At 56.1% G+C, this 26,470-nt stretch overlaps 3 protein-coding genes and 1 long non-coding RNA gene across 6 annotated transcripts; 1 reads left to right on the forward strand and 3 right to left on the reverse strand.

Annotated features, from left to right (window-relative positions):
* Positions 1-1,733: 1,733 nt before the first annotated feature.
* Positions 1,734-8,721, reverse strand: VSIG10L (V-set and immunoglobulin domain containing 10 like). 2 transcript variants are annotated; one of them, XM_090260481.1, is made up of 10 exons: positions 8,617-8,721; positions 7,732-8,535; positions 7,047-7,340; positions 6,616-6,900; positions 6,019-6,273; positions 5,279-5,557; positions 4,734-5,030; positions 2,818-2,931; positions 2,451-2,605; positions 1,734-1,949 (listed from the first exon to the last, which is right to left on the reverse strand). In XM_090260481.1, the coding sequence occupies exons 1-10, from the start codon at positions 8,654-8,656 to the stop codon at positions 1,878-1,880; spliced, it is 2,595 nt and encodes an 864-aa protein (XP_090116607.1). In that variant the 5' UTR covers positions 8,657-8,721; the 3' UTR covers positions 1,734-1,877. The 2 variants fall into 2 exon arrangements, with proteins under 2 accessions (XP_090116607.1, XP_090116606.1); XM_090260480.1 differs by having other exon boundaries at positions 7,732-8,721.
* A 2,999-nt stretch (positions 8,722-11,720) lies between these two features.
* On the reverse strand, positions 11,721-22,775 carry ETFB (electron transfer flavoprotein subunit beta). 2 transcript variants are annotated; one of them, XM_090259319.1, is made up of 7 exons: positions 22,136-22,175; positions 20,091-20,125; positions 18,336-18,494; positions 17,982-18,140; positions 15,776-15,838; positions 12,650-12,808; positions 11,721-11,932 (listed from the first exon to the last, which is right to left on the reverse strand). In XM_090259319.1, the coding sequence occupies exons 1-7, from the start codon at positions 22,158-22,160 to the stop codon at positions 11,762-11,764; spliced, it is 771 nt and encodes a 256-aa protein (XP_090115445.1). In that variant the 5' UTR covers positions 22,161-22,175; the 3' UTR covers positions 11,721-11,761. The 2 variants fall into 2 exon arrangements, with proteins under 2 accessions (XP_090115445.1, XP_090115444.1); XM_090259318.1 differs by lacking the exons at positions 20,091-20,125; positions 22,136-22,175 and adding an exon at positions 22,639-22,775.
* On the forward strand, positions 21,491-25,626 carry LOC149995208 (uncharacterized). The gene is made up of 3 exons (XR_016507620.1): positions 21,491-21,658; positions 21,946-22,924; positions 23,370-25,626. It is a non-coding gene; the product is annotated as an uncharacterized LOC149995208 (long non-coding RNA).
* Positions 23,447-25,103, reverse strand: CLDND2 (claudin domain containing 2). The gene is given in 4 exon segments (XM_090259320.1): positions 23,447-23,561; positions 23,801-23,920; positions 24,229-24,366; positions 24,675-25,103. Coding segments are annotated over 4 exon segments (615 nt in total). The 5' UTR covers positions 24,958-25,103; the 3' UTR covers positions 23,447-23,487.
* Positions 25,627-26,470: the final 844 nt, after the last annotated feature.

Raw genomic sequence — 26,470 nt, forward strand, 5'->3', positions numbered from 1 at the left:
AGAGTGACTCAGTGATTGAGGTCTAGACCTGTGTGGTTGCTTTTCCCCATCACATGGAGGCCTCTTTAGTCTGTGGGGACAGTGACGGTGGGGAAGACAGAATGTGGAGCCTGAGAATGACAGGAACACTACGGAACGCAAAGTGAACGGTCTAGGGAAACTGAGCTCACGACAACCTCATTGGAGCTGCTGGGTCAAAACTTATCTGATGCCTGCCTCTACTCACACAAGCCAAGCCCCCTAATGTTTAAGCCGATTTGTGTTAGTTTCTATGTCTCTGGCGATCAAAAAGGAAATGAAAACTCTGATTGATACAAAAGAGATATAGAGGGTCCAGGTATCCAGGACTCCAGCCCCCAACTCTTCAAAAATGGTCCAAGAGCTCTATTTCTGAAAGGCCTCTCTTACCCAGAATCCTTAACCAGAATACCTCACATCCTTTCCTTTCCTGAGACAGATGCTTTTTGCCTTTGCTTTAGTTATTTGCTTTTGTTGTCAGACCCAGCTCCCATGAGACAGCCTGATGAGTCTGGCTTCCCAGACTCCCTTGCAGTGAGTGACATGGCCAGTTTGGGATCAATGAGACAAGGAAAGTTTTCTGGTCAGCTTCCAGGAGAGTTTTCTCTCCACTCATGAGGTGGGCCAAGGAGAGGTGTGTGAGGAGAGAGCCCTGCTCTCTGCTTTTTGCCTTCAGATACAGTTGTGTGAAGAAGTGATGCCTGGAGCTGCAGCAGCCCTATTGTGACAGGAGGCAACATGCCAACCCACTGAGGATGGCAGAGCAGAAGGATGCAATAAGGCCAGGGCCTTGATGGGGTCACTAAGTTGCTGCACCCGCCGGAAACCACCCCCCTCCATGTTTCTTTCCAGCCAATGAACAAATCTTCATTGATGCACTCCCTAAATTTCCCATGAGAACCCCTGCTTAAAAAAAAAAAAAAAAAGACATCGTACTGGGGAGAGCAGGGGCAAACCCAGCCCATCACTAGCACCAAAACATTTGATCAATTAACCTATATTTATTGATTGCCTGCTGTGTGCTAGGCTCTGTGTTAAGTTCTGGGGATAACAACATGGTCTCTGTCTTCAGGAAGCTCTTAGTTCAGAGAGGGAGTCAGAGGCTAAACCAGTCAGTCATTATGTGTTTATGGCCGAGGAGCAGAAGGTTCAGGGTCTCTGGGACCTAAACCATGACTATTGCTGAGAAGCATCTTCTAAGATGGTGATGGTTGCCTTTACATTTGGGAAATGAACAACACAGGAGAGAGTCAACTCTAGGGGCAAAGACCTGGGGGCAAAATAAAGTGGCAGAGAGAAAACTTGTGCTACTGGAGTGGCAGAGGGAAGCATTGGAAGGGGAGGTCAGAGAGGCCCGCGGAGGCCGAACCGCAAGGCTTTGGAGGTCGTGATGAGGAGTCCGGACAATATCTGAAGGGCAATGGGCAGCCATAGAAGGGTTTAAGAGAATAAAGGTGTGTGCTCTGATCTGTTTTAAGAGGAAGACTCTGGAAGCTGGGTGCGTATGGCCTGGAGGAAGCAAAAGCAGGCATAGGAAGACCTTCTCAGAGATGAGGCGGGGCCCATCTCTGCCTCCGAGAAGCCCAGTAAGCCTGCCCATTCCCCACACAGCCCACCTGCTTAGCCGTTTGCAAACCACACTGTCAGATCAGCAGGAGTCTCTTCCAGCCCAGGAGTCCCGCCTCCTTAGTTGCACAGATGCAGGTAGGGTTGGAGGCGAGAGAGGGAGACAGGAAGTCCCACTTTGCGAGTCTGACCTTCAGTCACAGTAGGACTGGGAGGCAGGCCCTGCCTGCTGCTGAGTAAAAACCAGAAGTCCTGCACAAAAAGCCCTGCACGGAGCAGGCCATTATCCCTGGTCACACCTGGGTGGCTGCCCGAACAGTCTTCAGGCCTCCAACTGGAGAGATGACTGGACTGGGACCCGCAGCCTGAAAGAGAGAGGAGGGGTGCAGACAACCTCAGGGGCTATGCTGGATGTGACCTGACTCACCCATTTCTATAGCACTGGCTCTCATTATTCAGGAATTAGCTGGATCTCCTCCATTTGCAGGGGATAAAAAAATGTCTAGCCACCTCTGGAGAGAGGTAAGACCTGCAACAACCCATCTTTACCAGGGAAAAGAAATTTTGTCCCACTTTGGAGAGAAAATAGAAGTTTTGCCCATTTCTATGGAAAAGACAAATAAAGGAGGTTCCATCTTACTCCTTTTGGGGGAAAACTAGAATGTCACTCTTCTTTTAAAATACCTACATGTTGGATGGGAAGCCCTGTCCAACTTTATATATTTTTTTTAAAGGATAAATTTTCACCAGGATTGTAAACCAACAAGTAAAGCTGGAGGAAGAGAACTCAGACCATCTCCTCTCCCTGACCAAATAACAAAAAAGTCCACCCTGTCTCCAAAGGTCACTGGGCCATTCCCACTCACTTGGTGGGCCCTGGCTGGGCTAGGGTCCTCCAGTGGGACTTTGGGGGGCAGGGGTTGTGGAGTCCTCACTGGGGTCATGCTCTGCATCTTCTTTTCTGGTGGAGGGACCACAGGGATAAAGGTGGGCAGGTGCTTCTTTTTCTTGAGAGTCTCTCCTGGGAAAGAGCAGGGAAGAGAAGAAACAGAAACATGTGATTGGCTGCTCCAACACCTACCCAGCCAATGGCAAGGGAAGCTGAGATGAGAGGTGGAGACTTAATCTGGTTGGTTGATATGGAGGGAGAATGGTCTGGACATGTGATCTGTAACCACACTGACTGGCTCTGCCAGGTTTCCAATGGGGTTTTACCTAGGGCCCCTCACTCACCCCGAAAACGACACAGGCAGCAGACACAGAAGACTATAAGTGCTGTCAGGAGCGCCAGGCCCACTAGGGAGCCCAGGACAATGCCAGTGATGGCCCCAGGGCCCAGCGTGGGGCCTGGAAGAGACAAAGAAAGAGGGTTAGGCAGATGAGAGCCAGAGCTGGACCAGTTTTCTAAGTCCCTGGTTCCAACCCCCTCAGAACCCTGGAGTCTGGGACCCAGCACTCACAAGTTGTTTAACGTTCGCTAAGTGACTATTCTGTGCCCAGCATTCTGCCAGGTGATGAAGATCCATTGCTGAGCAAATCAAGGTACCTACTCTCGTAGGGATTAATTTTAGGAGAAAAATCAGAAATGAGTGTGCAAATAAATAACATAATTACAGATTGCACTAAAAAGAAAAATAAATGTGGTAAGATAGAAATAATGGGAAGGGGGATGGCCTTCAAAAAAGATGATGAAGGGTGGTCCCTGAGGAAGTAACATTTGACCAGTGACCTGAAGAGCATGGAGCCAGGCACGCTAAATGGGGGAAGGGTGTTCCATGCAGAGGGAACAGAAAATGCAAAGGCTCAGAGGTACAATAGAATTTCCTGTGTTTAGTGAAAGCCAGTGTGGATGGGGGACATGGAATGAGGGGGAAAGAGGTAGATGATGATGTTAGAGGGTTCAGCAGGGGCCAGAGCCTGGGGAATCTTGAAGGAATTTATGAAAAGCTTTTAAGGAGGTCAGCAGCGACAAGATGTGAGTTCTACGACTCTGGCTTCTATGTGGTGAAGAATGGGGTGTAGGAAAGCAAGGGGGTACATAAGGAGACCAGAGAGATAAGTGGCTGGTGCAGTCCAGACAAATGAGGATGGTGCTGTCTGACCGGGAGGTTGGAACGGAGATGGAAAGAAATGGATAGATTACAAAAGCATTTCGGAAGGAAAGTTGACGTGACCTGCTAGAATTTGGGACGTTGGGGGTGACTTGAGCCTGTGGGTGGTGCCACTGGATGCTGGGCAGGAGAAAGAAGGTGGGATGCGGTTTGTGGGGAAAAACATGAAGAAGTTTATTTTGGACCCGTGGTGTCTGAGATGCCAACTGGACATCCAAAACGATGGTGTCAGAGAGGGAGGTGGCTTTTTCATGTGACGTTCAGAAGAAAGGCCTGGACTCAGGGCCAGATAGTTGAGAGTCTGAGGACTAATGACAGTCAAGGCAATGAGAGGGTACAGGGTCACACTGGGGAGAAACACAGGGAGGGAAGCGGTCTGAGCCCCGGGCTCTGAGACATCCAACACTTAGAAGGTGGGAAGTGTTATCAGTTGAATCGTGTCTCCCCCAAGAAAGATATAGAGACACCCTACTCGTCAGTACCTGTCATTGTGATTTTATTTGGAAATAGAGTCTCTGCAGATCATCTTAACTTGACCACACCTGCTCTGTTTCCAAACAAGACCACATCCACAGGTGCTGGCGACTAGGATGTCAACATATCTTTTTGGGGGGACACAATTCAACCAGTCAAGCCAAGATGAGGTCATTAGGGGACATCCTAATCCAACACGACGAGTGTCCTCACAAAAAGAAGACAGAGAGACACGCAGGGAGGAGGAGGCTTTGGGGAGCAGGAGGCAACAATTGGGCTGGCATCATTACAAGCCAAGGGACGTCAAAGATTGACAGGTACCATCAGAAGCCGGAGGAGGCAAGTAAGGCTTCTGCCCAGACACTCAGTGGAAGCACGGCCCTGCTGACACCTTTAGTTTGGACTTCCAGCCTCCAGAGCTGTGTGCAAATACATTTCTCTGGTGTCAAGCCACCCACGGTCCTTTGTTATGCAACCCCAGGAAACTAATCCAGAAAGAGGGAGGATCCAACGAAATGGACTGAGGGGGCAGCCCCAGAGAAAGCTCCAATGGCCCCAACTCACCAGCACTGTAGATCCGGCTTTGGGATGGGGTCCCTGGCTGACCCCCCAGGGTGGGCAGGACACGAAAGACCCAGGCCCTAGCATTCTGAGGAGGGAGGGGCACCACAGCTGACCGTTCCTGAGGCCCCAGGATGAGCAAGGAGGCCCAGCCCTGGTAGGAGGTGGCTCTGCCCAGGTCAGGCCCCTCCGGCCGTGCCTGGATCTCAAAACCACTGATCAGGGCCCCGCGCTCCACATCCCAAGTCAGCACCGCTGCATCCTGGGCTCTCTGCAGCGTCCATGAGGAGATGGAGGGTCCTGGAGGGATCAAGGTGGGGGGCAGGATTTGTGAGTCCCAGAGGGAAAGGGAAGGGGGCTGCGGACGTGGACTCATAGGTCCCAGGGGAAGAGAATCTGAAGACCCAGACTTCAGAGCCTGTGAGGAAAGGGGCTGGGGTCGTGGCATCTTGGGTGTGAGGGAAGAGATGGCCGGAGCCTGGACTCAGGTCTGAGGGAGGAGGGGCCAGGGGTATGGACCCCTGGGTTCTGGGAAAGGACAAACTCACCAACGAGAGTGATCTGGTCACCCCCAGCTCCCAGCGCCCCACTGCACAACACGGAGTAATTTCCTAGGTCCCAGTCCAGGCTGAGGTTGCCAATGAAGAGCCTCCGGCTGTCTTGACTGATCCTCAGGCGTCCCGCACCTCCGGAGACCAGGGGCCGCCCTTCCCTGGCCCAGGATGCTCGTGAGGGTGGCGGACAGCCAGAGGCCTCCAGCACCACCTCTGCCTCCCCTGACCGTGTCTGCTCCACCATGGGTTGCAGCAGCACCTCTCGAGGGGCCTCTGCAGGTGCAAGAAACCCAGTCAAGACCTTGCCCTAAAGTCCAAGAACAAGTCCTGTGCCCTTTGCTGAATCAGGCAGCAGTGAGACCTCGGCACCTTAGTTAAATGAGGAAGCACCATCTACTCCCTTCTTCTGCCATTCGCTCATATCTCACTTCTTTCACAAGGACTTACTAAGTACATACTGTAGGCCAGATCCTGGCCTGGGAAACTCGTGTTGTTCTCAACCGTTTATCGTTCTGAACACGTGGGAAGGTGTCAGCCCTCCTCCTGGGTCCAGGAAAGAAATTTTGTCCCTGTCCCTCCTTAAGGTATAGGAAAAACCTGGGTCCTTTTGTGGAGTTAAAGACACAAGAAATCCTTTTTTTCTGGAGTTAACTCCTCCTTTCTCATGTCCTAAAGGAGCTAAGAAACGCCCCGCTCTCCTCAAGAAGGAAAAAAGAAGTCCCACCAGCTCTCACCCGGGGTGACAGTGCAGGTGCGCGTGGTCACCAGGTGGCGAGCAAGGCAGGTGACTGGGACTCCGCTGAGCCGGGGATGGGCAGGGACAACTGCCTGGAGCAGAGAGGGCGCCGGCCCCGCGCGGACGCCTTCGGGGAGACCCTGGAACAGCAGGGAGGCGGCAGGGACCCCACCGGGCCACCAACAGCGGAAGCGGAGGCTGCGGTCCCCAGAACCCCCTTCGACTGAGCACTGCGGGGACCCGGGGGGCATATCTGTGGAGTGGAAGGAAAGATCTGGGAGTCAGTTTCTCTCCCCTCTCACCTTTATCCTCAACTCTGCGCCTTCACTCCGCCCAGTCTTCACTTGGCTCCGCCCCGTAGGCGCTGACCGCGCCCCTCCACACTGGCCACGCCTCCTATCCCGGTATCCCAGCCCCTTTAACGGGGAATCCCCGCCCTTCTCTGCCAGCCCCGCCCCCTCCCGTGCATCCCAGCCTATTGCTGTTTCCTGCCCGTCTCCTGGGAAACCCCGCCCCTCCGCGTTAACCCCACCCATCTTTCTGGCCCCGCCCCTCCGCGGTGGCCCTGGGCTCCCCCGGTACCCGCTGCGCTCACCCGCCACCGTGAGGTTGAGCAGAGAGCGGCGGCGGCGGCCGGTGCGCGGGTTCGCGGCGAGACAGGCGTAGGCACCGGCGTGGCCGGGCTGGACCGCAGGCAGCAGGAGGCGCGGGCCGGCGGGCACCGCGGCCTCGGCGGGGTCGGCCAGGCTCCACGCGATGTCGGCGGGCGGCCGCGAGGCGGCGGTGCAGCGCAGGGTCACGTTACTGCCCGCGGTGACATAGAGGGCGGGGGCGGCGTCCCGGTCCGAGGAGATCCTGATGACCGGCGGGTCCGGGCCGTCTGGGTCGAGGGAGGGGTCGGAACCACGAGTGTCGGGGTCACTCCAGGGCCCCCGGAAACTAGACCGTCAGCCCCGTCTTCCCCAGGGACTAAGGAGCCTGGGTCCCCAGGTCCCTGCCCCCGACCCCAGGCATCCCCCAACTCACAGAAGACACTGACGTCGGCCGCGGCCTCCGTGTGGCCGAAGGGGCTGCGGACGCGGCAAGTGTACCGGGCTTGGTCGCTGCGCACAGGACGCACAATGAGCAGCTGGTCGCCTTCTGTGCGGATCCGGGGCAGCTTCGCTCCCTCCGGGTCCGCTGCCTCCAAGGCGCGTCCATCCCGGGTCCAGCTTAGCTCCCCGCGACTAGGCACCCACCCCGTGCAGTGCAGTCGGAGCTCGTTCGCCCCCTCCTCTGTCTCTGGAGCCTCGGGCTGCACGGACAGCTGGGGCAGGGGCTCTGGGAGAAGAGGAACGTGCTCAGGACCGAGCCCCGGGACACCTTTCCCCTCAGGTCCAGGACTCCAAGCCCCAGGCCCTCCACCTCCCACACCCAGCACTTCCAGGCCCAGGTGGGGCCTCCTCTTCGGCCCAGCCCTCCTCACAGATCCATGAGTCTGAGTCTCTAGAGAACTCATGAGTCGAGGGCACTCAGGAGTCTTGATCCCTAGGTCCAGATTCCCTCAGGAGCCCCAGTCTTGGCCCCAGACCCTTTTCTCCTCTGTCCCAGAAGTCCTCTCTCCTCTGTCCCCTTCTGGGGAGAAAACATCCTCAGAGGAGCAAGTGACCTGCCCAAAGGTCTGGCAAAGCAGCCCTTACAACCTCCTTTCTGGACCTCAGGGCCCACTTACCATACACACCCACCGTGAACTCCCGAATCTGCCGGGAGACCCCTGCCCGAATGACCTCAGCTGTGTAGGCCCCAGCATCCTCCAGCTGGGCAGAGGCAAGTTCCAGGTGCCCTCGGACCTGGTCAAATCGTAGGCGATCTCGGAGAGCAGGGTCCACGCTGATCAGAGGGGCCCGTGGCCCCAGACCCCCAGCTGCCAGCACCTTGGAGCCCCGACGCCAGACCACCAGAGGGGCAGGGGGGCCAGGGCTGGGGACTGGAACCAGGGGGAGTTGGATGGTGGTGCCCACCAGCACAGCGAGAGGCCCACCGACCTGCTGGGGGAAGCTTGGCTCCAGCGGGGCCTCTGCAGGAACTTTGGATTCAGGGCTCTGGGCAGGGAATTTAAGATCCCCGTCCTCAGGGGAGAACTTAGAACCTGGACCCTGCACAGATGCATTAGCATCAGGGACTTGAACAGAAATGTTTGCAGCTGGGTCCTTAACAGAAAAGGCGGGCTCTGAATCTTTGGCAGGAAGCACTTGGGAACCGGAGATCCCAGAGGTGGTAGGGTCCAGGCCAAACTTTTGTTCCTCAGCAGAAATAGTCACGTTGTTTACATTCAGGGCCTCGGGAATCCATTTGGAATGGGGGATGTCAGCAGTGGCTCTTGAACCTGGAGACGGATCCAGAAATTGCCATCTGGGGGGTTTGATGAAAGAAACGTTGGAACCCAGGCTCTGGGAAGAGCTTTCTGAGTCAGAGATGAAATTGGCTCGTTGCACTCCAGACGGGGTTCTGAGGGCAAGGACACCTACTCCAGAGGCTGCAGAGGGGAGGGAGAGAAGGCACTGAGGGGCTGCTGAGGAGTGGGGCTGATGGGAAAGGGGCTGAGCAGGAGACTTACCCAGGAGCAGGAGGAGCGGCAGAGCCTGCGAGGTGTCCATGGTGCTGGCCGCACCCCGCAGGAGGACACTGGAGTGAGACTCGGGGCAAGTCCAACAGGACTGGTAGCTTCCTGGGCGGGGAAGGGAGCCAGACCCAATGGGAGGCACCAGAATCCCTCACTCCAGTCTGGTGGCCAAGCCACCCACCCCACCCTACTGGCCCTCATCAGCTAGTCTCATCGGAGGGGAAGCCCAGCCTGACCCTTATCCCCCTACCCCCAGTGGGGGAGAGAGAGCTGAATCCCAGTTGGAAGTGTGGAACAAAGCCAAGAAGACTTCCTGGAAGAGGGTAATGTGACCTTTCAGAGAGCCTCACCTTTTCTTTTTTTTATTTTCAAGATTTAATTTATTTTTTAGAGAAGAGGATGGAGGAAGAGAAGAAGAGAAACATCAATAAGTGGTTGCCTCTTGCGTGCCCCCCAACTGGAAATCTGCTCTGCAACCCAGACATGTGCGCTGACTGAGAATTGAACCGGCAGCTCTTTGGTTTGCAGGCTGGTGCTCAATCCACTGAGCCACACCAGCCAGGGCAAGAGATGGCCGTAGTCTCCACTCAGACTTTTTCCTCCCCAGTGCCCTGGCCTTGGGTCCTCTGTGTTCTGCCTGCAGCCTCAGATATACCCACATCTGGCCCTGTTCTTCCTCTGTTCCAGACCCTCTGGTGATTTCCTAGTCCCTCAGGACCAAGTCTCAAGTGGCTCTCTCCCACCCAGCCATCTCTCCGGAGACCCAGAACTGCATCTTCAAGTCCCTTAGAGCCTCCACACCCCACATTCCACCAAATTTAGCATCTTCCCTCTAATCCACCCCTCCTCCTGGGTTCTTCATCTCAAGTACAGTTCCACCATTTGTGCAGAGGCTGGGGAGTCTTCCTCCCTTCACACTCCACCTCACCGCTGTGCATCTCCGAATCCCACCCCTCCGGCCTCCTCCTCCTCTGTTTCTTTTCGTCCTCTCTGTTCCCACTGGCCACGTCCCAGCATACACCCCGTCCTCTCCCCTTGTCCCCTTTGCTTAGCCTCCTAGCTTCAGCCTGGTCTCCTATAGTCCGTGGATCCCCACATGGCCCCTGACTACAGCCAGAGCTGCCCCACCCCCGCCCTGCTCCCAGCCCTCCCATGGCTCCTCAGGAGACCTCTAGGGAAGCTCCAGACCCTGTCTAGCCTAGGTCCATGCACTGCACATATCTCCCCCTCCCTCCAGCACTTACTCTTTGCATACCCTGCCACGCTTAGGCCCCTCTCTCCCCTTCCTTCCAGATATGCAGACACAGTGTCCTCTGCCTGGAATTCTCTCCCCACTCCCCGCCCTCCTCCAACCTGACTAAACCACAACTTGTCCTTCAGGTCTCTTACTACGAACCAAAATAATAATTACCACTTATCACGCACCAGGAACCGTGCAAAAATGTTCCTGAGACATTATGGGCTGAACGCTTCCAAACGCCCTGGGAGCTGGGTGTTACCCATCCAGGGATGATGGCTCAGAGAGGGACCTGCCAGAGGGTGCACAGCCAGAGGGGGAAGCTGGGTGGCTTCAGCCCAGGATGGTCACGCTGCTTGCTCCTTCTGAAAGCTTTTCCTGCCACCCCCTGCTGGCCTTCGCAGCTCTGCGCCGGTCCCAGTCCTCTGAGCTTACCCAGGTGGTCTCGCCATGCAGGTGACCATAATGGTAACACTTCATCGTGAGCATTTTCTGCGTGTTGAGTGGTTCTGACAGAACTACATTAACCCTTTAAACCCCACGGGGTAGGTTATATAGTTTAAAGACGGCTGCAAATTCAACCTTCCTCCCATTAAGGAATATGGTCTCTGTCCCCTCCCCTTGCGTCCGTGTAGGCTCTGTGACCTCTAGACCAAGACAGTACGGTGGACGTGACCCTGTGCGTCTACCCCTAGGCCTCAAGGGGACACTCCCGCCATGCTGTGAGGAAGCTCAAGCAGCCCCAGGGACAGGAATCATGGCCCCTAGTGAACAGCCAGCTCAAGCCAACAGCCCCAGCCAGCTTGTAACCACGTGACAGAGCCCTCCTGGACGACATTCCTCTGGACCTACTGGAGCCATGGAGGAGAGGCATGCTGCCTCTGCCAAACTCAAATCTCAGATGTGTGAGCAAAATAAATGATTGTTGGGTTACGCTACTGTGTTTTCCCGAAAACAAGACCTAGTGCTTAGACATATAAGGCCTCCCCTGAAAATAAGACCTAGCATGTCTTTAGGAGCAAAAATTAATATAAGACACTGTCTTGTTTTCGGGAAAACACGGTACCAAGCAACAGACAAACAGATCACAGGTATTGTTATTAACTGCCCCTGATGGAGCAGGAAACTCGAGCTCAGAGAGTAGGAAGTTGTCAAAGGTCCTTCTGGAGAGAGCGATCGGCCAGGATCTGAACCCAGGGCCTCGGAATCCAGACCCCAGGCCCATAGCCACTACCCCAAGCTCTTGCTGTTTCGATAGGCCGGATAAGGAACCTGAGGCTGAGACAGGAAGTTATTCACTCAAGACCTCACAGTTGATACACCTGAGGGTTTGAAATCACTAAGTCTGACTCCAGGCCCTGGCTCTTCATCTTGCACTGGTTTTGATCGTCTCTTGCTTGTCTGTCTCCTCAACCAGAATCTGAGCTCCTGGCCTCCTTCCCTCTTGGATCCCAAGTCTCATCAGGGGCCTGGCACCCAGGAGTCCCCAGCCAACCCTTTGCAGGTGAAAGCCCTTCTCTGCCCCCACCCCCTCACTGGTATTTGTCTTTCAATACTCAACTTAGATGCCACCCTACTGGGAAGTCTCTCTGCCCCGACAGGGCTGCTCAGATGCCCCATGTGGGCTCCCAGTACCCGGTGCTGCCCCATGTACAGCACACAGCACCCCACCTCCTGGCTGTCTGTGCCCAGGTCTGTTGCCCCTTCAACATGGAAGCTTCTCAAGGGCAGGGATGGATGTGACTCACCTGGATCTCCAGCGTTGCCCAGCACAGGGCCCGGCACAGGGGAAACTTAAGTAGATGTTTGTTGAATGAATCAAAGAATGTGTGTTCATGGAATGAGGTAACAGAGACAGACGTCGAGAGTCATAGTTTTATTGTCAAGTTTCATGGAAGGGGCTCAAATCCGCCCAATCTCCTTCAGCTTGGCCACCAGGTCCTCTGTGGTCTCCACCTTGACGCCAGCTGTGCGCTGGGGCGGGTCCTCCACGCTAACTACAGAGATCTTGGAGGTCAGGTCCACGTCCAGGTCCCCGGCCTTGAGCACCTCGATCTTCTTCTTTTTGGCTTTCTGCGTATAGGAAGCCACAGTTCACAAAGCTGCCAAGCCCCCTGCCCACACTCCTGCAGCCCCCGTGGGTGCCACATCTGCTGAACAGCTCCCACTGGCTACGCCCTTCTAGACCTTCCCACGGGCCAGGACACACATGACCTCTTACAGGGCCACACCTGGTGTGGACAATTCCCATTGGCTAGGACGTCCTCCTTTAGTCAACAGCCTTGGGAAGCCCTTCACGGGCTGGAATGAACTGACCAACACATCCTCTGGTAGTAAGACGCATTGGACTTTTGGCCAAACCGACCCATTAAACTCACCCTGTTGGCTGAGTTGACTCAATGAACCCATCTTATTGGATGAGATGACCCACTGAACCCTCCCTACTGGCTGAGATGGCCAATAAATCCTCTTCATTTAGCTAGGATTACAGAGTGACCTGTTCCTATTAGCTGCAATGACAAAGGAACATTTTTTATCAGCTGATAAAGCTTTCCTATTGGCTGAGGTAAGCAGCAAACCCTCCACGTTAGCCAAAGTAGCCCCCACGGGCTCTCATTATTGACACAGTTGACCCTGAACCCTGTTAACCAAAATGACCAGCAAGCCCTTCTTTTGGGTGAGATGTCCCTTAGATGCTGTCTCTCCCATCTGGCCACCCATCAGGGAGGCACAGGCCCGCAGCCTTCACCCATTCCCAGGGCCCCCGTGACCTGTCTGCCGGGTGCTCACCATGATGTTGGGTAACGTGGCGTATCGGGGCTCATTGAGTCGCAGGTCGGCGGTCACCACGGCAGGCAGCTTGAGGCGCAGGGTCTCCAGGCCCCCATCAATCTCCCGCTCCACTTTCAACTTGTCCCCTTCCAGTGTCAGCTGGGAAGCGAAGGTGCCCTGGGGAGGGGCCGCATGGGGGGAGCAGGCAGGTTACTTGAGGGCAGGCCCGGAGCAGCCCTCCACAGGCCACTGCCGAGGCCGCAGGTGGAGCCACGAATGATTGAGGACAGAAGAGGGAGAATCCTGCAGGGTGGCTTATGGACATCAAGTTCAAAAGTGGGGGGAAACCACAGAAAGGGATCTCAAAAATCTAGGACAGGGCGTCTTTACTTTCACTGGAAGCCAAGACGTAGGTCCTAACACCCTGACCCTGCCAGTGGGTGTCCCTCCCTTAACAACAGTGAGCACATGTTGAGTATCGGGTGCCATTCTAAGCAATTTAAATGCATTAAGTCATCAGGTCCTCATAGGAACTCTAAGAGGGAAAGTTTATTATCCCCACGTGACACACAAGGAAGACTGAGCCACAGAGAGGCTCAGTGACGTTCCTCCTGTCACCCCTCGCTGGCAAACCCAAAAGCTGCCAGTGTGGTTCCAGGCTCCACATCCTGCTGTCACCTACGCACCATTCTGTCCCCAGGAGTTCCCTCCAAGGCCCTTCTGCTGGGCCGACAATGGCCTTGTGTGTTCACCTCTATCCTCTGGGGCCCCATCTTCCTGGGTCAGCGCCCGTCCTCTGGCCAAGGTCCCTCTGCCCCTCAGGCCTCGGTCATCATTTCCTGACCTACACACGCTTTGTCTAACCAACCTGTTCTCTCTATGCACTTGGTCGCTGCACAAATCTTTCAGGTCCCAGTCGGCATGTCCCATTATTCTCAGTCCCTTTTGAGTGCCCAGCAGCCCAGCTCTGGGGTATACCCTGAACATGACCAGCCAGGCCCTGCCTGGTTTTCGTGGGCACCTACCCTGGCCACCCGTGACCAGCCACCACTGGCCATGAGGGGCTTCTGAGGTCATGAAACAAGGCTAGTGTGATGGAGGGAGGGTGGAATTTTTTTCTTTATCTAATTATTTTAATTTAATTTATTTATTTTTAAAGATTCTATTTATTTACTTTTAGAGAGAGGGGAAGGGAGGGAGAGAAACATCAATGTGAGAGATGCACCGATCAGTTGCTTCTCATGTGCCCCCAACTGGGGACCTCGCCCACAGCCCAGGCACATGCCCTGACTGGGAATCGAACCAGCAACCTTTTAGTTTGCAGGCTGGTGCTCTCAATCCACTGAGCCACACCAGTCAGGGCTCACTTATCAGTTTTTAAATTTAAAATAATTAGTTGGGGGCATGGGAGAGGCAACCAATTGGTGTTTCTCTCACACATCAATGTTTCTCTCCCTCTCTTTCTCCTTCCCTTCCCCTCTCTCTAAACATAAGTAAACAAAATCTTAAAAAGAAAAACCTGATAAACAAGATACATTATCAGGATAATGGTGATGACTTCATGGATGTATACATGTTCAGTTTGCCAAACTGTACACTTTAAATATGTGCAGGTTTTTGAAGGTTATCTTGACCAAGCTGTTTTTTAAAAAAAAGATACTCGATTCAGTTGGTGTGTTTGGAAAAACTTGGGCGTATGAACCTGCTTTTTCAACTGTGAATTTTGGGAGTCTAAATTAAGGATTTCTAATGGAAATTTATCATCTGAATTGAGATGTGCTATCAATATAAAATACATGCTGAATTTTGAAAGTTTCATACCAAACGGTAAAAGAATGGGGAGATTGGAGGCTGGGTGGAAAAGGTGCAGGGATTAAGAAATACAAATTGGTAGTTACAAAAGATTCACCGGGATGTAAAGTACAGCACACGGAATACAGTCAATAGTATTGTGATGACTGTGTAAAGTGCCATGCTGTGCACCTGAGACCAACCCAGAATAATACTGAATATAAACTGTAACTAAAAAATAAAACAAATAAATAAAGATACAGAGCCGGGAAAAATATTTAAAAAGAAAAAAACGCTAAATAATGCAATAGTTTTTATATTGATTACCAGTTGAAATGATATTTAAGATATACTGAGCCCTGGCTGCTGTGGCTCAGTGGATTGAGCGTCGGCCTGCGAACCAAGTGTCGCTGGTTCGATTCCAGTCAGGGCACAAGACTAGGTTGCACGTCAGGTCCCCAGTTGGGGGCGCATGAGAGGCAACCACACAGCGATGTTTCTCTCCCTCTCTTTCTCCTTCCCCCTCTCTCTATAAATAAATAAATAAATAAATAAAATTATTTTTAAAAAAAGAGGTGAACATGTGACTAGTCTACAAGATTACAGTAGATTGGAATGAATTATTTTAAAAAATGATATACTGAGTTAAATAAAATAACATTATTATTAAGTTTGCCAGTTTCTTTGAACTTCTTAAATGTGGCTATGAAAATTTCTCAATGACCTCTGTGGCTTGCATTTCTTTTCTTTTCTTTTTTAAATTTATTTATTTTCAGAGAAGGGAGGGAAAAAGAGAGAGAAATATTGATTGGTTGCCTCTCACACGCCCCCAACCAGGGGCCTGGCCCGCAACCCAGGCACGTGCCCTGCCTGGGAATTGAAATGGTGACCTTTTGGTTCTCAGGCCAGTGCTCAGTCCACTGAGTCACACCAGCCAGGGCTGGCTTTCATTTCTATTAGACTGGCACAGGCCGGGACTGGGGAACCTGGAGTTTGGAGGAGGCATGAGTATTTCAGAGGGGTGGGCAAGGAAGGCCCCCCTGAAGAGGTGATATCTGAGAGGCGTCTACCTGAAGGAGGGGCTGAAAAGCTCTGAGGCAATCTGAGGGGACCATGTTCCAGGCTGCGGGCACAGCATGTGCAAAGGCCCTGAGGCAGGGATGCGTTTGGTGTGGGTGAGGAGCAGCAAGGCTGGAGAGGATGGAGCCCTGCTGTGCTCTCCTCCTTCCTGCCCACTGGAGTTTGCTGCCCTGCTTTACGCCTGCCTCCCTCCAGTAGAGTGGGGACCACAGTGGCCATGTTCTGAGCCCCCAGGCCTGGCCCTCGGCAGGCGCTACCCACTCCAAACCTCACCTGTGGCCAGTCCAGAAGTCCAGCTGTCATCTGCCCTGTCTGGTTACAATCATCATCAATGGCCTGAGTGGGAGAAGAGAGAAGACTGTGTGACAATGGGACCTTTGTCTCCCACAGGGGTTGGCAAACATTTTCTACAACGGGCCAGAGGGTAAACATCCTTCGGTCTCTGTCACAGCACCTCGCGCTGTTCATGTCGTGCATGAGCAGCCATTGACGACACGTCTGTATAAACAAATGGGTGCGGTGGTATTCCAATAAAACTTTATTTACAAAACTGTGGTCTCTGTGGGCCATGGTTTGCTGATTTCTGGTTTCACATGACCCCATCCCTTCGCGCAGGCCCAGAGCCAGGCAGTCCCTCGTCCAGGGGCCCATGAGGGCACCTGCCATCTGCAATGCCAAACCTTTGCCCTGTCTGAATATTCACAGGAGCCTCCTGTGAGCCAGGCCCAGGGCAGGCCACCCTGGGGAACCGAATGAATGGGATCTGGGCCAATGAGAACATTCTGTTCCTGACTCCAGCAATTGGCTCAGGGATGAGCACATGACTCCAGCTAGACCAATGGAGAGGCAGCCTCGGGAGTTTTGCCAAAGCCCTTGGGAAAGAAGCTCTTTTCTTTCTGCTGGGGTCACTGGGTTGGTGGGGTGTGAGCCTGGAGATGCTGAGTGAAGCCAAGATAGAGGAGCAGAGTATAGAGCCCGTGTGTGACCCTGGATGTATGCCTGCAGCTCCCCTCACCTGAGCTAATAAGTTCAATTTTGCTTTTAATCCTCACCCGAGGACGTGTTTATTGATTTTAGAGCGAAGAAGGGAGAGAATGAGAAACATTGATTGGTTGCCTCCTGTACGCACCCTGACCAGGGATCGAACCCACAACCTTTCGGTGTACGGGACAATGATCCAACCAACTAAGCCACCCAGCCAGGGCTAATAAGGTCACTTTTTAACCAGTTTGAGTTGGGGTCTGTCACCTACAACAAAGAGTGTCCTGACCCGTGCACCCAGCATCTCCTCAGCAGGAGGCCCAGGTCCCAGGAACTGTCCCTGACAACCAGGAGAAGCAGGACACCAGAGTCTGACACCCATCAGCAAATGCAGGAAGCTTCGCCAGGCCATGCCACCAGCACCTGTCACCTGGGAGCAGGGGTGACAGCTGTGTCTCACCCAGACCCTGCCTTTAAGCCTCTTCACTGGCGAGACCCTCTGCTTCAGTGTCCAGATTTGTACTCTGCCTTCCCGGCTGTCATCTCTCTGTTTTCTGCTGCCTGACTTGGACAGGACTCCCGGTGACCCAAGTGGACCCTCAGTGCCCTCTCCCTTGGGGCTGAGCTGGCCCTCTAGGCTCTCCCTGCGGGGGCCCCAGCTCTGCCTCTGAGCCTCCCGCGCATCCCTGCAGCGTCTCACCTCGCTGTCTCTGACCTTCTTCCCCAGCCTCATGACCTCCCTGTCCGACCCCTGTCTGTCTGAGGCTCTTCCGATGGCCCTCCTCTGCCCTCTCCCTGGGTGAAGCCACAGGGTCTGCCCTCTGGGGGGTGGGGGGGAGGCTACCCCCGAGGTTGAGCCAGAGCACACCCTGCCTTGGCTGAGTGCCATGTGCCGGGGAAGGTTCTAGCTGAGTTCTCGCCCCAGGGCACTCTGTGAGCCCCCAATCTCCTCCCTAGACCCCTGGCTTCCAGTCTCTCCCCTTCCAGTCCATTCCTCAGGGGATCCCTCGGCACCCACAGCTGATCCCGCCCCTCGCCGGCTCCCAGAGCCCCCATGGCCCCTGAGTGCCCTCCAAATACTTCAGCTCTCTGTGCAAGCCCAGGCCTCAGTCAGAACCCACGCGGATGTCCCCACCCCACCTGTCCCCTGGATCTTCACACTTCCTCTCACCTGTTCCTTCCGTTTTCCCTCTCTGTGCCTCCAAGGCACGGGCCCTACCTCCTCCTTCCCCTCACTCTGTTGGATCGAGTCCTGTCCCTCCTGCTGCATCTGTCTGGTCTGGCCCCTCGGACGGAGTCCAGGCCTCCTTTTCTCCCACATGGACAGTCACCCTGGCCTCCTGGGTTCCGATCTCACCTCGTAGGACCCAAGAGGACTTTCTGAAGCCCACAGTGTCCCTGCCCTTCCAGCAGGGACAGCAACGCCCCAGGCCGCTCAGCCTAGGATGTGCAGACCCTCCCTGCCCACTCCCAGGAAAGGACGGCCGGGCTCACCCACCTGCTTGCCCAGCAGGACCAGGTCCACCTTCTCCTTCGCTGCCAGCTTGGCCAGGACCCGGGCCACCTGCAGGGGACCCAGGCGATCCGCCTCTGCCGGCGGCACCTCCACGTGGATGCCTCGGTCTGCGCCCATGGCCAGAGCAGTGCGGATGGTCTCCTGCCAAGGAGAGGAGGGGCTTGACTTGGCTTCTAGCCCCAGGGGGACCCAGGAGCCTGGTCCCCAGCCCCTTCTCCCTCAGACCCAGGGGTCCAGCCCCCGGCCCCTCGTCCCTCAGACCCGGGAGGAGCCCAAGACCTCAGCCCCTCCTTCAGACCCAGACTCCAGGCCGAGCAGCCCCCCAGGCCCCAGCACCTGGCATGCGGTGGGCCCGCAGCTGACAGCAATGACCTCCTTCACCAGCTTCTTCTCCTTGAGCCGCACGGCCTCCTCCACGGCGATCTCACAGAAGGGGTTCATCGAGTGCTTCACGCCATCTGTGACCACACCCGTCTTGTCTGGCTTCACCCGGATCTGCCCAGCCAGGAGGGGAAGGGACAGGGTCAGGGGTCAGGGCCGCAGCACCAACCCTCGCACCGGTTGGATGGGGACCACAGGGGCCTTGTCCAGGGTCCCATGGCTCCAGGGACAGATTGGGACTAGCATCCACAGGAAGGTGGAGGGTTGCCCTCTCACCCTCTTGTTCAGACAGTCCCTGAGCACCAGGGACATTTGACATGCCCATCCCTACTCCGTCGCTGCTCCTTGGGCCTCAAAGAGTGTTTCTCAAAGTTTTGTTTATCATCAGCCACAGTGAGAAATGCATTTGATGATGTCCCCAAGTGTATTATAAACACACACATACCGGCTACAAGGGTTTTCTATGCACCAGCTCAGTCAGCTAATAACAGCCCAGGAGGCTGGTCACTACCATTACCATCCTCGTTTGACAATATGGGGCAACTGAGGCTCAGACAGGCCAAGCACCTTGTCCAAAGTCACACAGCAAAGAAGTGGCGGGACTGGAGTCTAACCCCAGGTCAGCCTTGGGAACCCTGAGCCTCTCCAGGACGCCAAGCGAGCCTGCCCGCAGAGGTAAGCGCTCAGACCCCCCATTCCTTGACCACAAGGTCCAAGCGGGTTTTTATCGAGTGATTTCTGACGGCTCTTCCCGAGCCCCTGACACAGCTCAAGCTCTTCTGTTCGGTTGTGTTCTCCAGACTTTTCTATCAAGCGCATCACTGGGCATGTGCTGGGGCTTCAGGCACAACATAGAGTGACCAGGACGTGGAGCAAGCAGGACAGCCCATGCCAGGCCGGAGACGGTGGCCAGCAAGCGGTGACAGCATCAAAGCGCTCAGGCAGAGGCCAGTGCACTGAGCCTTCAACAGGACACCTCTCGTGGGGCAGAGCAGATGAAAAAGGCCGACGCCCCCAAGGAGGCGACATGTGTGACCTGAGGGATGAGGTGAGGCGAGGAGAAGGAGACAGTCATGTGCTCCCAGAACTGAGAAAAGGCCTGGCTGGTCAGGATTAGGCCCAGAGATAGAAACAGGCTTTGGGGGCCCCAAGTTTCCATCCTTTGGAGGCACCTCTGTAAGAAAATAACCAGCTAATCGTGAACACAAAGTTGCTTCAGCCTCTCCTTGGGCCTTGAAGACTCTAAAGGGAAACACTCATCAGCCTCATGGAAAATGTGTCCTTGGCCAGAAGTGGGTGTACCTGGGTTGCCAAACACCTATTAATACCCTAGACACACACACACACACACACACACACAGGCACCCAGACACACACCCAGAGACAGGGACAGTGACACAGACACCCAGAAATACACACACACACCCAGAGACATAGACGTACAGATACCCAGTGACACACACACACACTCAATGAGCAGAGCATTTATGTTTTGAATAGATGAGTAAATGAACTCTCGTTACTATTACTAGCAATAATGACAACATTCACTGAGTGCCAGCCAACACCTACTGTGCAGCAGGCACTGCTTTAAGAGCTTATTTAGCAGACTCGGGCAGCTGGGCTGGGAGTCCACACTCTGAACCGTTCCAGCAGTGCACCTGCTGTCTGAGACCGCAGCGACGCCATCACCCAGACTCTCCTCCCCACCCTAGAGCTCAAATCAGTAAATGACATCATGGGTTACAAAGTGATCACAATGTGGGGGGAAATACAGCAAGGAAGCAGACAGGGGCCATAGGGCTGAGGTTTTAAGCAGGTGACCAGGGAAGGCCTCACAGAGAAGGTGACATTTGAGCAAAGACTGGAAGGAAGTGAGGAATGGAAGCTGGGTCAGAGCAGGCACACCCTGAAAGGAACCACCAGAGGTGGGGGTGACAACTGGGTACACAGAGGATCCCAATTCAGTGTGAGAAGGACTGAGAAAGGCAAGCCCAGGCCTGCAGGAGCACCTAAGGACATGCCAAGGTAGCCAGAGGAGGCAGACTGGAGGGCTTCCTGGAGGAGGTTATGCCAAAGAACCAATAAACTTCGATGCAACAGTGGTGGAGTGAGGCAGGGCAAGGGAGGGAAAAGACGCAGAGGTTGCAGGGTGAAGTGGGAAGGGCGTCCAGGCAGAAGGCACAGCAGGGACAAAGGCCCAAGGCAAGAAGCGGCCTGGTCTGTTGGGACAAGTATAAGCAGGTTGGAACTACGGAAGCACAGAGGGTGAGGGAGGGACAGGGCGATGTGGCTGGCTGAACAGGGGACCAGGGTTGAAGCTCAAAGGGCCTTGAACACCAGGCTGAGGGGTGTAGCGCAGCTCCAGGTGAGGCTGAGAGGGTCCAATCTGGCGCTGGGAAGGAGACTGGGCCGAGGGTCCCGCGGGGAGAAGATGAGGCCTGAACTGCTGTGGCCGTGAGGACGGAGAAGGGGGAAAAGGGCAGGGCCATGCAGAGGCCAGGAGGGTTGGGCTGAGAGCTGATGGGCTGTGGGAGGTGAGGGAAGGAGGGGCAGCACGGGTCTAGCCCAGTGATTACGTCGTTGCCTGTGTTTGAATCATTTATTTCTTCAGAAAAGGAAATCAACAGACACCTCCAGCCAGACAGGATGCCATGGAGCAGGCCCTGGGGCACCGTGGGAGGGGCCATGGCGCCCACGCTTAGGAAAGCTCAGGAGCTGATACCCGGACGCTTCGCTTTCCCTGTCAGGCAGCACACACAGCGGAGGCACCCACGTGCTGGGCCCCAGGCTGGACGGTGCTGGGGTCCAGGGCAGGGTTAACGGTAAGGCTGCCCGGCAGTGGGGAGACAGGTGCGACCGCAGCCATCTCGGGCCAGGGACCAGGGCTGAGAGAGGCCCAGGGGGCTACGGGGCCCAAAGGAACAGTCAGTGGTGGGAGGAGACCAGGAGAGTCGGGTCCCAGAACCCCAAGGGGAGCACGTTTCAAAAAGCTTGGAGGCAACACCCCTGCGAAATGCTGCCAAAGATGTCAGGACGCAGACTGCTGCTGAGCGGAACAGGAAAAGCACAGACTGGAGCAGGGCTTGCTTGTGTTTCCATACTGCCTGTCACTGCCTAGTGGACGACGCTGCCGAGTAGCAGAACCTTCACGGGCCTCAGTTTCCTCACCTGTCCAACGGGATTAGTACATCTAGAGAATATTGGAAGGACTGAATGGGTTAAACTCAGCCGGGGACTTAGAATGCTGTCTGATGAACAGTTAAGTGCCCACCAATGTGAGCTGTTAGGATCACTCACGTTTTCATGCCTGGCACCTGAGCCCTTCTCCCCGCCACATACCGCGACCTGGCAGGGGCCCCATTTCACCCACCCCGAGGCCTCCTGCATGCCAGGTCCCGTGCACGTAATGCTGGGCACATGGGGGCAGGGTCCCAGTATGATGGGGTGGGGTAGGGGGAGATGAGAACCATGGATGGGCGGTCACACCCTTCTCTGGTTTAGGGCAAGTATTGAGAGAAAGGGGCCTGTGGGCGTGTGTCTGATTTATCTCTCTCCACACCAGCTTCCCTCTGGGGACAAGCCAGGCCCTCAGAGACGTCCCCAAACCGTCTCATGGACGACGTGAGCCATCCCACCAACTCAGCAGACTGGCTTTCATCTCTAGCCAACACTTTTCCCCCTCCCTTCCTGGCTCGAGCCTCCTCACTCACCCTGTAGCTTTCTTTGTAGGGTGAAACGGAGCTTCTGGGTTCCCCCAGCACCCCGTGGGAGCTCCATTATAGCACGTTTCCTGTACTGTAAGAGTCAATGAAGTCTGCAGTGCAGCCTAGTGGGCGAAAGCACGGCTTGTGTGCAAAGCACTCGTTGGGGTGAGGAGTCAGACGGACCTGGGTAGGGTTCTCGGCTCTGCCCCTTCCGGGCTCTGTGACCTCTCTGCCTCAGTTTCTCCGTGTGTTAAACAGGGAACATGACTCCTCCAGCACGTAAGAAATAGCGACGGTAACTCGCCCTGCACGCAATTATTAAGACAGTGAGTTCAGAACCGGGGGAAAGAAAACGGGGTCATAACCCCAAGGGGCGTTCGGATGTCAGAACCTCAGTCCTTGATCTTTGCCCTGAGGTGTGCCTTTGACTTTTGGGGAGAGAGCGGCAGAGATCAGAGGTTACGAGAAGACCCCCCCATACAGGGTGCGCTCGTGATCCTGGAAGCACACGGCCGCGGGGCACAAGGAGGTGGGAGGGGGGGCCCGGTCACCTTCACGGCGTAGTCGATGACCCTCTTGACAGCCACGAGCGCGCGCAGCTCCGCCATCTTCCTGCCACAGCCACCTGCGGGGTCAGGCCGCACCCGGGGCCTCTGGGTCCTGACGCCCCGCCCCGTCCTCCTCTGCGCCTGCGCTCCAGCCGCCAGCCAGTCAACCTCTGCGGTGCCCGCCTCCACCCCAACAAGGACCAATCGGGAGGCCGGAGTTAGGGAGGTGTGTCAAGCGGTTGGCAACCAATGGGAAGTGGATTCCTGAGAGAAGGGCGGAACCCGGAGGGTAAGAGACAAGCTTTGTGAAGGGGGCGTGGCACGCAACTAGGGGAAAGGTCGTTCCCGGGAGGGAGGCGCTCTCAGAGTGGAACTCCGTCCGGTAGTCCTAAGCGTTTCCCAGCGTCCTCGGATCTACCCCTGCTCCCAGGTCCCTGCCTCTTCCTCGCCTCTCAAAGTCGCACTGCCCGTGTCCCCACGCCCACCCGTGCCGATGCCCCCGCCTCCGAGTCCTCGCCTGTCTGTCTCCCCATTTTCTTCTTGTCCGTGTCCCTAACAGCCTCTCCATATGCCCCTGTCCCCTCCTGACTCCACTCCCCCGTGTCCCTGTTCCCCTCCACATCCATGTCCTTTGTCCACTCCATGTTCGTATCTCCACACCCGTGTCCCCCAGGTCTCCACGTTCCCTATAGCTTCATGTCTTTATGTCCGCTCTGTACCCCCGTGCTCTTTAGGGTCACGTTCCCCCGTGTGTTCATGTCGCCCGTGTCCGGGTCCTCACAATCCCCAGAAAGGCAGGCGGAGCCGCGGCAGTCGGAACCGTTCCTTTATTCTGCCCCAGGCAGGCTAAGGTCACAAGCACACGGGGAACCCACCGATGGCATCTGTACTCTGCACGATCATGTCCGCCAGCAGGAAGCAGAAGCCTGGCGGGAGGGGAAAGGAGGGCGGTGGGTTCTGGGGCAGATAGCCGGGAGGGCCCTGGGGCCTGGGGTTTGGGGCTCCGAGGGCGTCTCTGCTGGGTCTGTGGAAATCGGGAGTGGAATATGATGGGAAGTCCCCTGGAGGTGAAAGTGGGGTTTGCTGGAAGGGCGGCTGCGGAGTCTCCGCGGGGAGGAGGGTCCCTGGGTAGGCTTCTCCACCCACTTCCCGCTGTTCACGTTACCCGCCAGAATAGAGAATGGTAAAGCCAGCCATCCCGAAAAATAGGACCAGGAGAAGAAGACGTCGCTTTTCCACGCATTCTTCACCGTGTAGCCTGTCAAAGCGATCAGCAGCAGCAAGCCTAGCCCCGCCCACACGCCAGGTGAGCGAGTCCCGGGGAGCCGCATGCAGGCCCCACCCAGACCACGCCCGAAGTCCGGACCACGCCCCTCCTGGGGACCAGCTCTGTGAAGGGGGCGTGGCAGGCAACTACGGGAAAGGCGTTCCTGGGAGGGAGGTGCTCCCAGGAAGGCCACGCCCGTATCCTCCGGGCCCCGCCCCTGGCCCCACCCCCTCCAGCTCCGGTCCCGCCTCTGGGTCACCCTCCACCCACCTCGGCTCACTTCCCTTGGACCCTGCCCCCTGCCTGGGGGCCTGCTAGTGTCTCACCGCAAAGGAAGAAGAGAGCGCTTGTTGTCTGGCCCCGCGAACCGCCCTCTTGGCGCAGAATCCTCAGCGCCATCACCACGCCCACGATGCTGGAGCCCGCCGCCAGCACCATGCATGCCCCGGTCACCGCCAGCATGGCTGCGGAGAGCCGGCCGCCTCAGCCCCGAGGGGGCGCCGCGCCTGGCCACCGCCCTCACCCGCCGGTACCCGGCTGGCAGCGGAGTCAGGGCTTTGGATGGGGACTTAGAAGTTGTTCTGAGGGGCTGTCCTGTTCGTAGTGGCCTCGATCACGGAGAGGGAGCTGGATCTGAGACTCGCGCGGAAGGGATGGGATGGGGGCCCCCCCGCAGGATGTGCCCAGCTCTTGTGTCAGGGGAGGGGGACAGCTGTGGTCAGTTCTGGGGCTGTGTAGTGGGGGTCTGACATCTGGATGGGGTGAGCCTCACTCTGGCAGGGGGTGTTAGAGCAGATGCCACCGTTACAATCCTACCACAGGCCACTGTGTCCCCCCGGGAATCGGATCCAGTAGTTGGTGGCAGTGGAGAGAATCACGAGGACGTTGGCCAAGAAACCCAGTAGGGTGCCACCGCCCTGAAGGCCCCACTTCACCCCCATGCCAGGGAGGCCGCTGCTGGGGGTGGGGAGGCACACATACATGACTGGCCACCACCCTCCTGCCCCCAGGGCCCTCTCCAGGTTCTGAGACCCTCCTCCCACATGTCTCTCCATATCTTGGCTGTCTACCTTAGCACCCCTGACTGGGGCCTGGAGATGCCCCCCTCAGTTCCTCCCATGCTAGAGACCCTCCCCCAGCACCCCTGCCTGGGTCACCCCAGGAGTCACTGCTTAGGAACCTCCCTGCCTTCCAGAAACCTCCATCCCCCCAGTGGAATGTCCTTTTGGCCTGTTCCCCACCCCCCACGCCACACAGCCACCTAAGTGACTTACAGCCAGCTCCAAGGGCTTCTTAGAGGCAGAGCCCAGGGTGGGGGAAGGGAGGCTGGGCCAGTCTCTGTGAGGCAGCAGGGGTTCCAGAACCCCCTCTCCCAGCAGCCACTTAAAGAGATAATCACCCACCCACCCATCCGCACACACACAGGCATCTCCCCACCAAGTGACAGCTCAGGGTCAAATGGCAGGTATGGGAGGTGCCTGAGGGCCTCAACTTGGTAGACCATGTCCTTCTAAAAACTCTTCTTCCGTGACTGGTGTGGTTCAGTGGATTGAGTGTTTCCCTGGGAACCAAAGGGTTGCTGGTTCGATTCCCAGTCAGGGCACATGCCTGGGTTGCAGGCCAGGTCCCCAGTTGGAGGCACACGAGAGGCAACCACACACTGACGTTTCTCTCCCTCTCTTTCTCCCTCCCTTCCCCTCTCTGAAAATAAATAAAATCTTAAAACAAACAAACAAAAAGAACTTTTCCCTCGACCCCATAAGTACTTCTGGTCCGCGGCTCTGACTCTGCCTTCCAGGCACCCAGGCACACACGCTCCTGCCGGTCCTGCTCCTGCATCTGTACCTCCCACCAGGTGACCACAATGCTCAGAAAGCATGCCACACCCCCTCCTCCAGCCCCAGTCTCTCTCCCGAACCTTAGATTGGAGTCCTCACCTGCTCCTGGCTGGCTTCTCCCACCTGAGCTCAGCCCCTTCCACCAAACCAGGATGGCCCCACCATCCCACTCCTGCGTACTATCGTTGGGTCCAGCCCTTCACCCCACAAAGCCCTTGGACTCCCAAGTCCAATTCAGTCTCCTGTCCCCTGAATCTGGCTCCTTCCCTCCTTGCCACCTCATGCCCTGTTCCCAGTCAGGCCTTGTTCTCACTCATGTTCCACTGTTCGCATTGGCAGGCTCCTCTATCCCTTTCAGCCTCTCGGAGGCCCCAGAGAGGAACTGCTGGCACCGGGAGCTGACACTGTCCCTTCCCTGCTTGCATCCTGGCTCCCCATCCCCCTCAGGAGAGCGTTGGTTGTGGCGTTAGGGGTCCTGGCTCCCACCCACCACCCCCTTCTCATTCTCTACCTGCCACTCCCCACATTGCACATCCCGACCACAAGGTACTGTTTATCCTCTGTATACTTCAGCCATTTCATGCCTCAACACCCTCTCCCCAGAAAGCTCACCTCCACCTTCCCCCACGACACGTTCACCCTTTGTCCCACGCCCTTCCCGGGCTGTTTGTCCTCTGGCCTGTATTAACTCCTCCCTGCCCTCCACCGGACTTGCAGCGCCCAGTGGGCA

The sequence above is a fragment of the Furipterus horrens genome, unplaced genomic scaffold, assembly GCF_987537825.1.
Source record: "Furipterus horrens unplaced genomic scaffold, mFurHor1.1.pri manual_scaffold_13, whole genome shotgun sequence".
NCBI classification, from domain to species: Eukaryota; Metazoa; Chordata; class Mammalia; order Chiroptera; family Furipteridae; genus Furipterus; species Furipterus horrens.

Coding starts and splice junctions, on each gene's coding strand:
- VSIG10L (XM_090260480.1), bottom strand. CDS start 8,656: ATGGACACCTCGCAGGCTCTGCCGCTCCTCCTGCTCCTGGGTAAGTCT. Junction 5,031..5,278: donor TGACCAGATCACTCTCGTTG/GTGAGTTTGTCC, acceptor TGATCCCTCCAG/GACCCTCCATCTCCTCATGG. Junction 2,932..4,733: donor AAGCCGGATCTACAGTGCTG/GTGAGTTGGGGC, acceptor TGTCTCTTCCAG/GCCCCACGCTGGGCCCTGGG.
- ETFB (XM_090259319.1), bottom strand. CDS start 22,160: ATGGAGCTCCCACGGGGTGCTGGGG. Junction 18,495..20,090: donor TTACTGATTTGAGCTCTAGG/GTGGGGAGGAGA, acceptor CTGGCTGGGCAG/ATCCGGGTGAAGCCAGACAA. Junction 15,839..17,981: donor TGGTCCTGCTGGGCAAGCAG/GTGGGTGAGCCC, acceptor TCTCCCACTCAG/GCCATTGATGATGATTGTAA.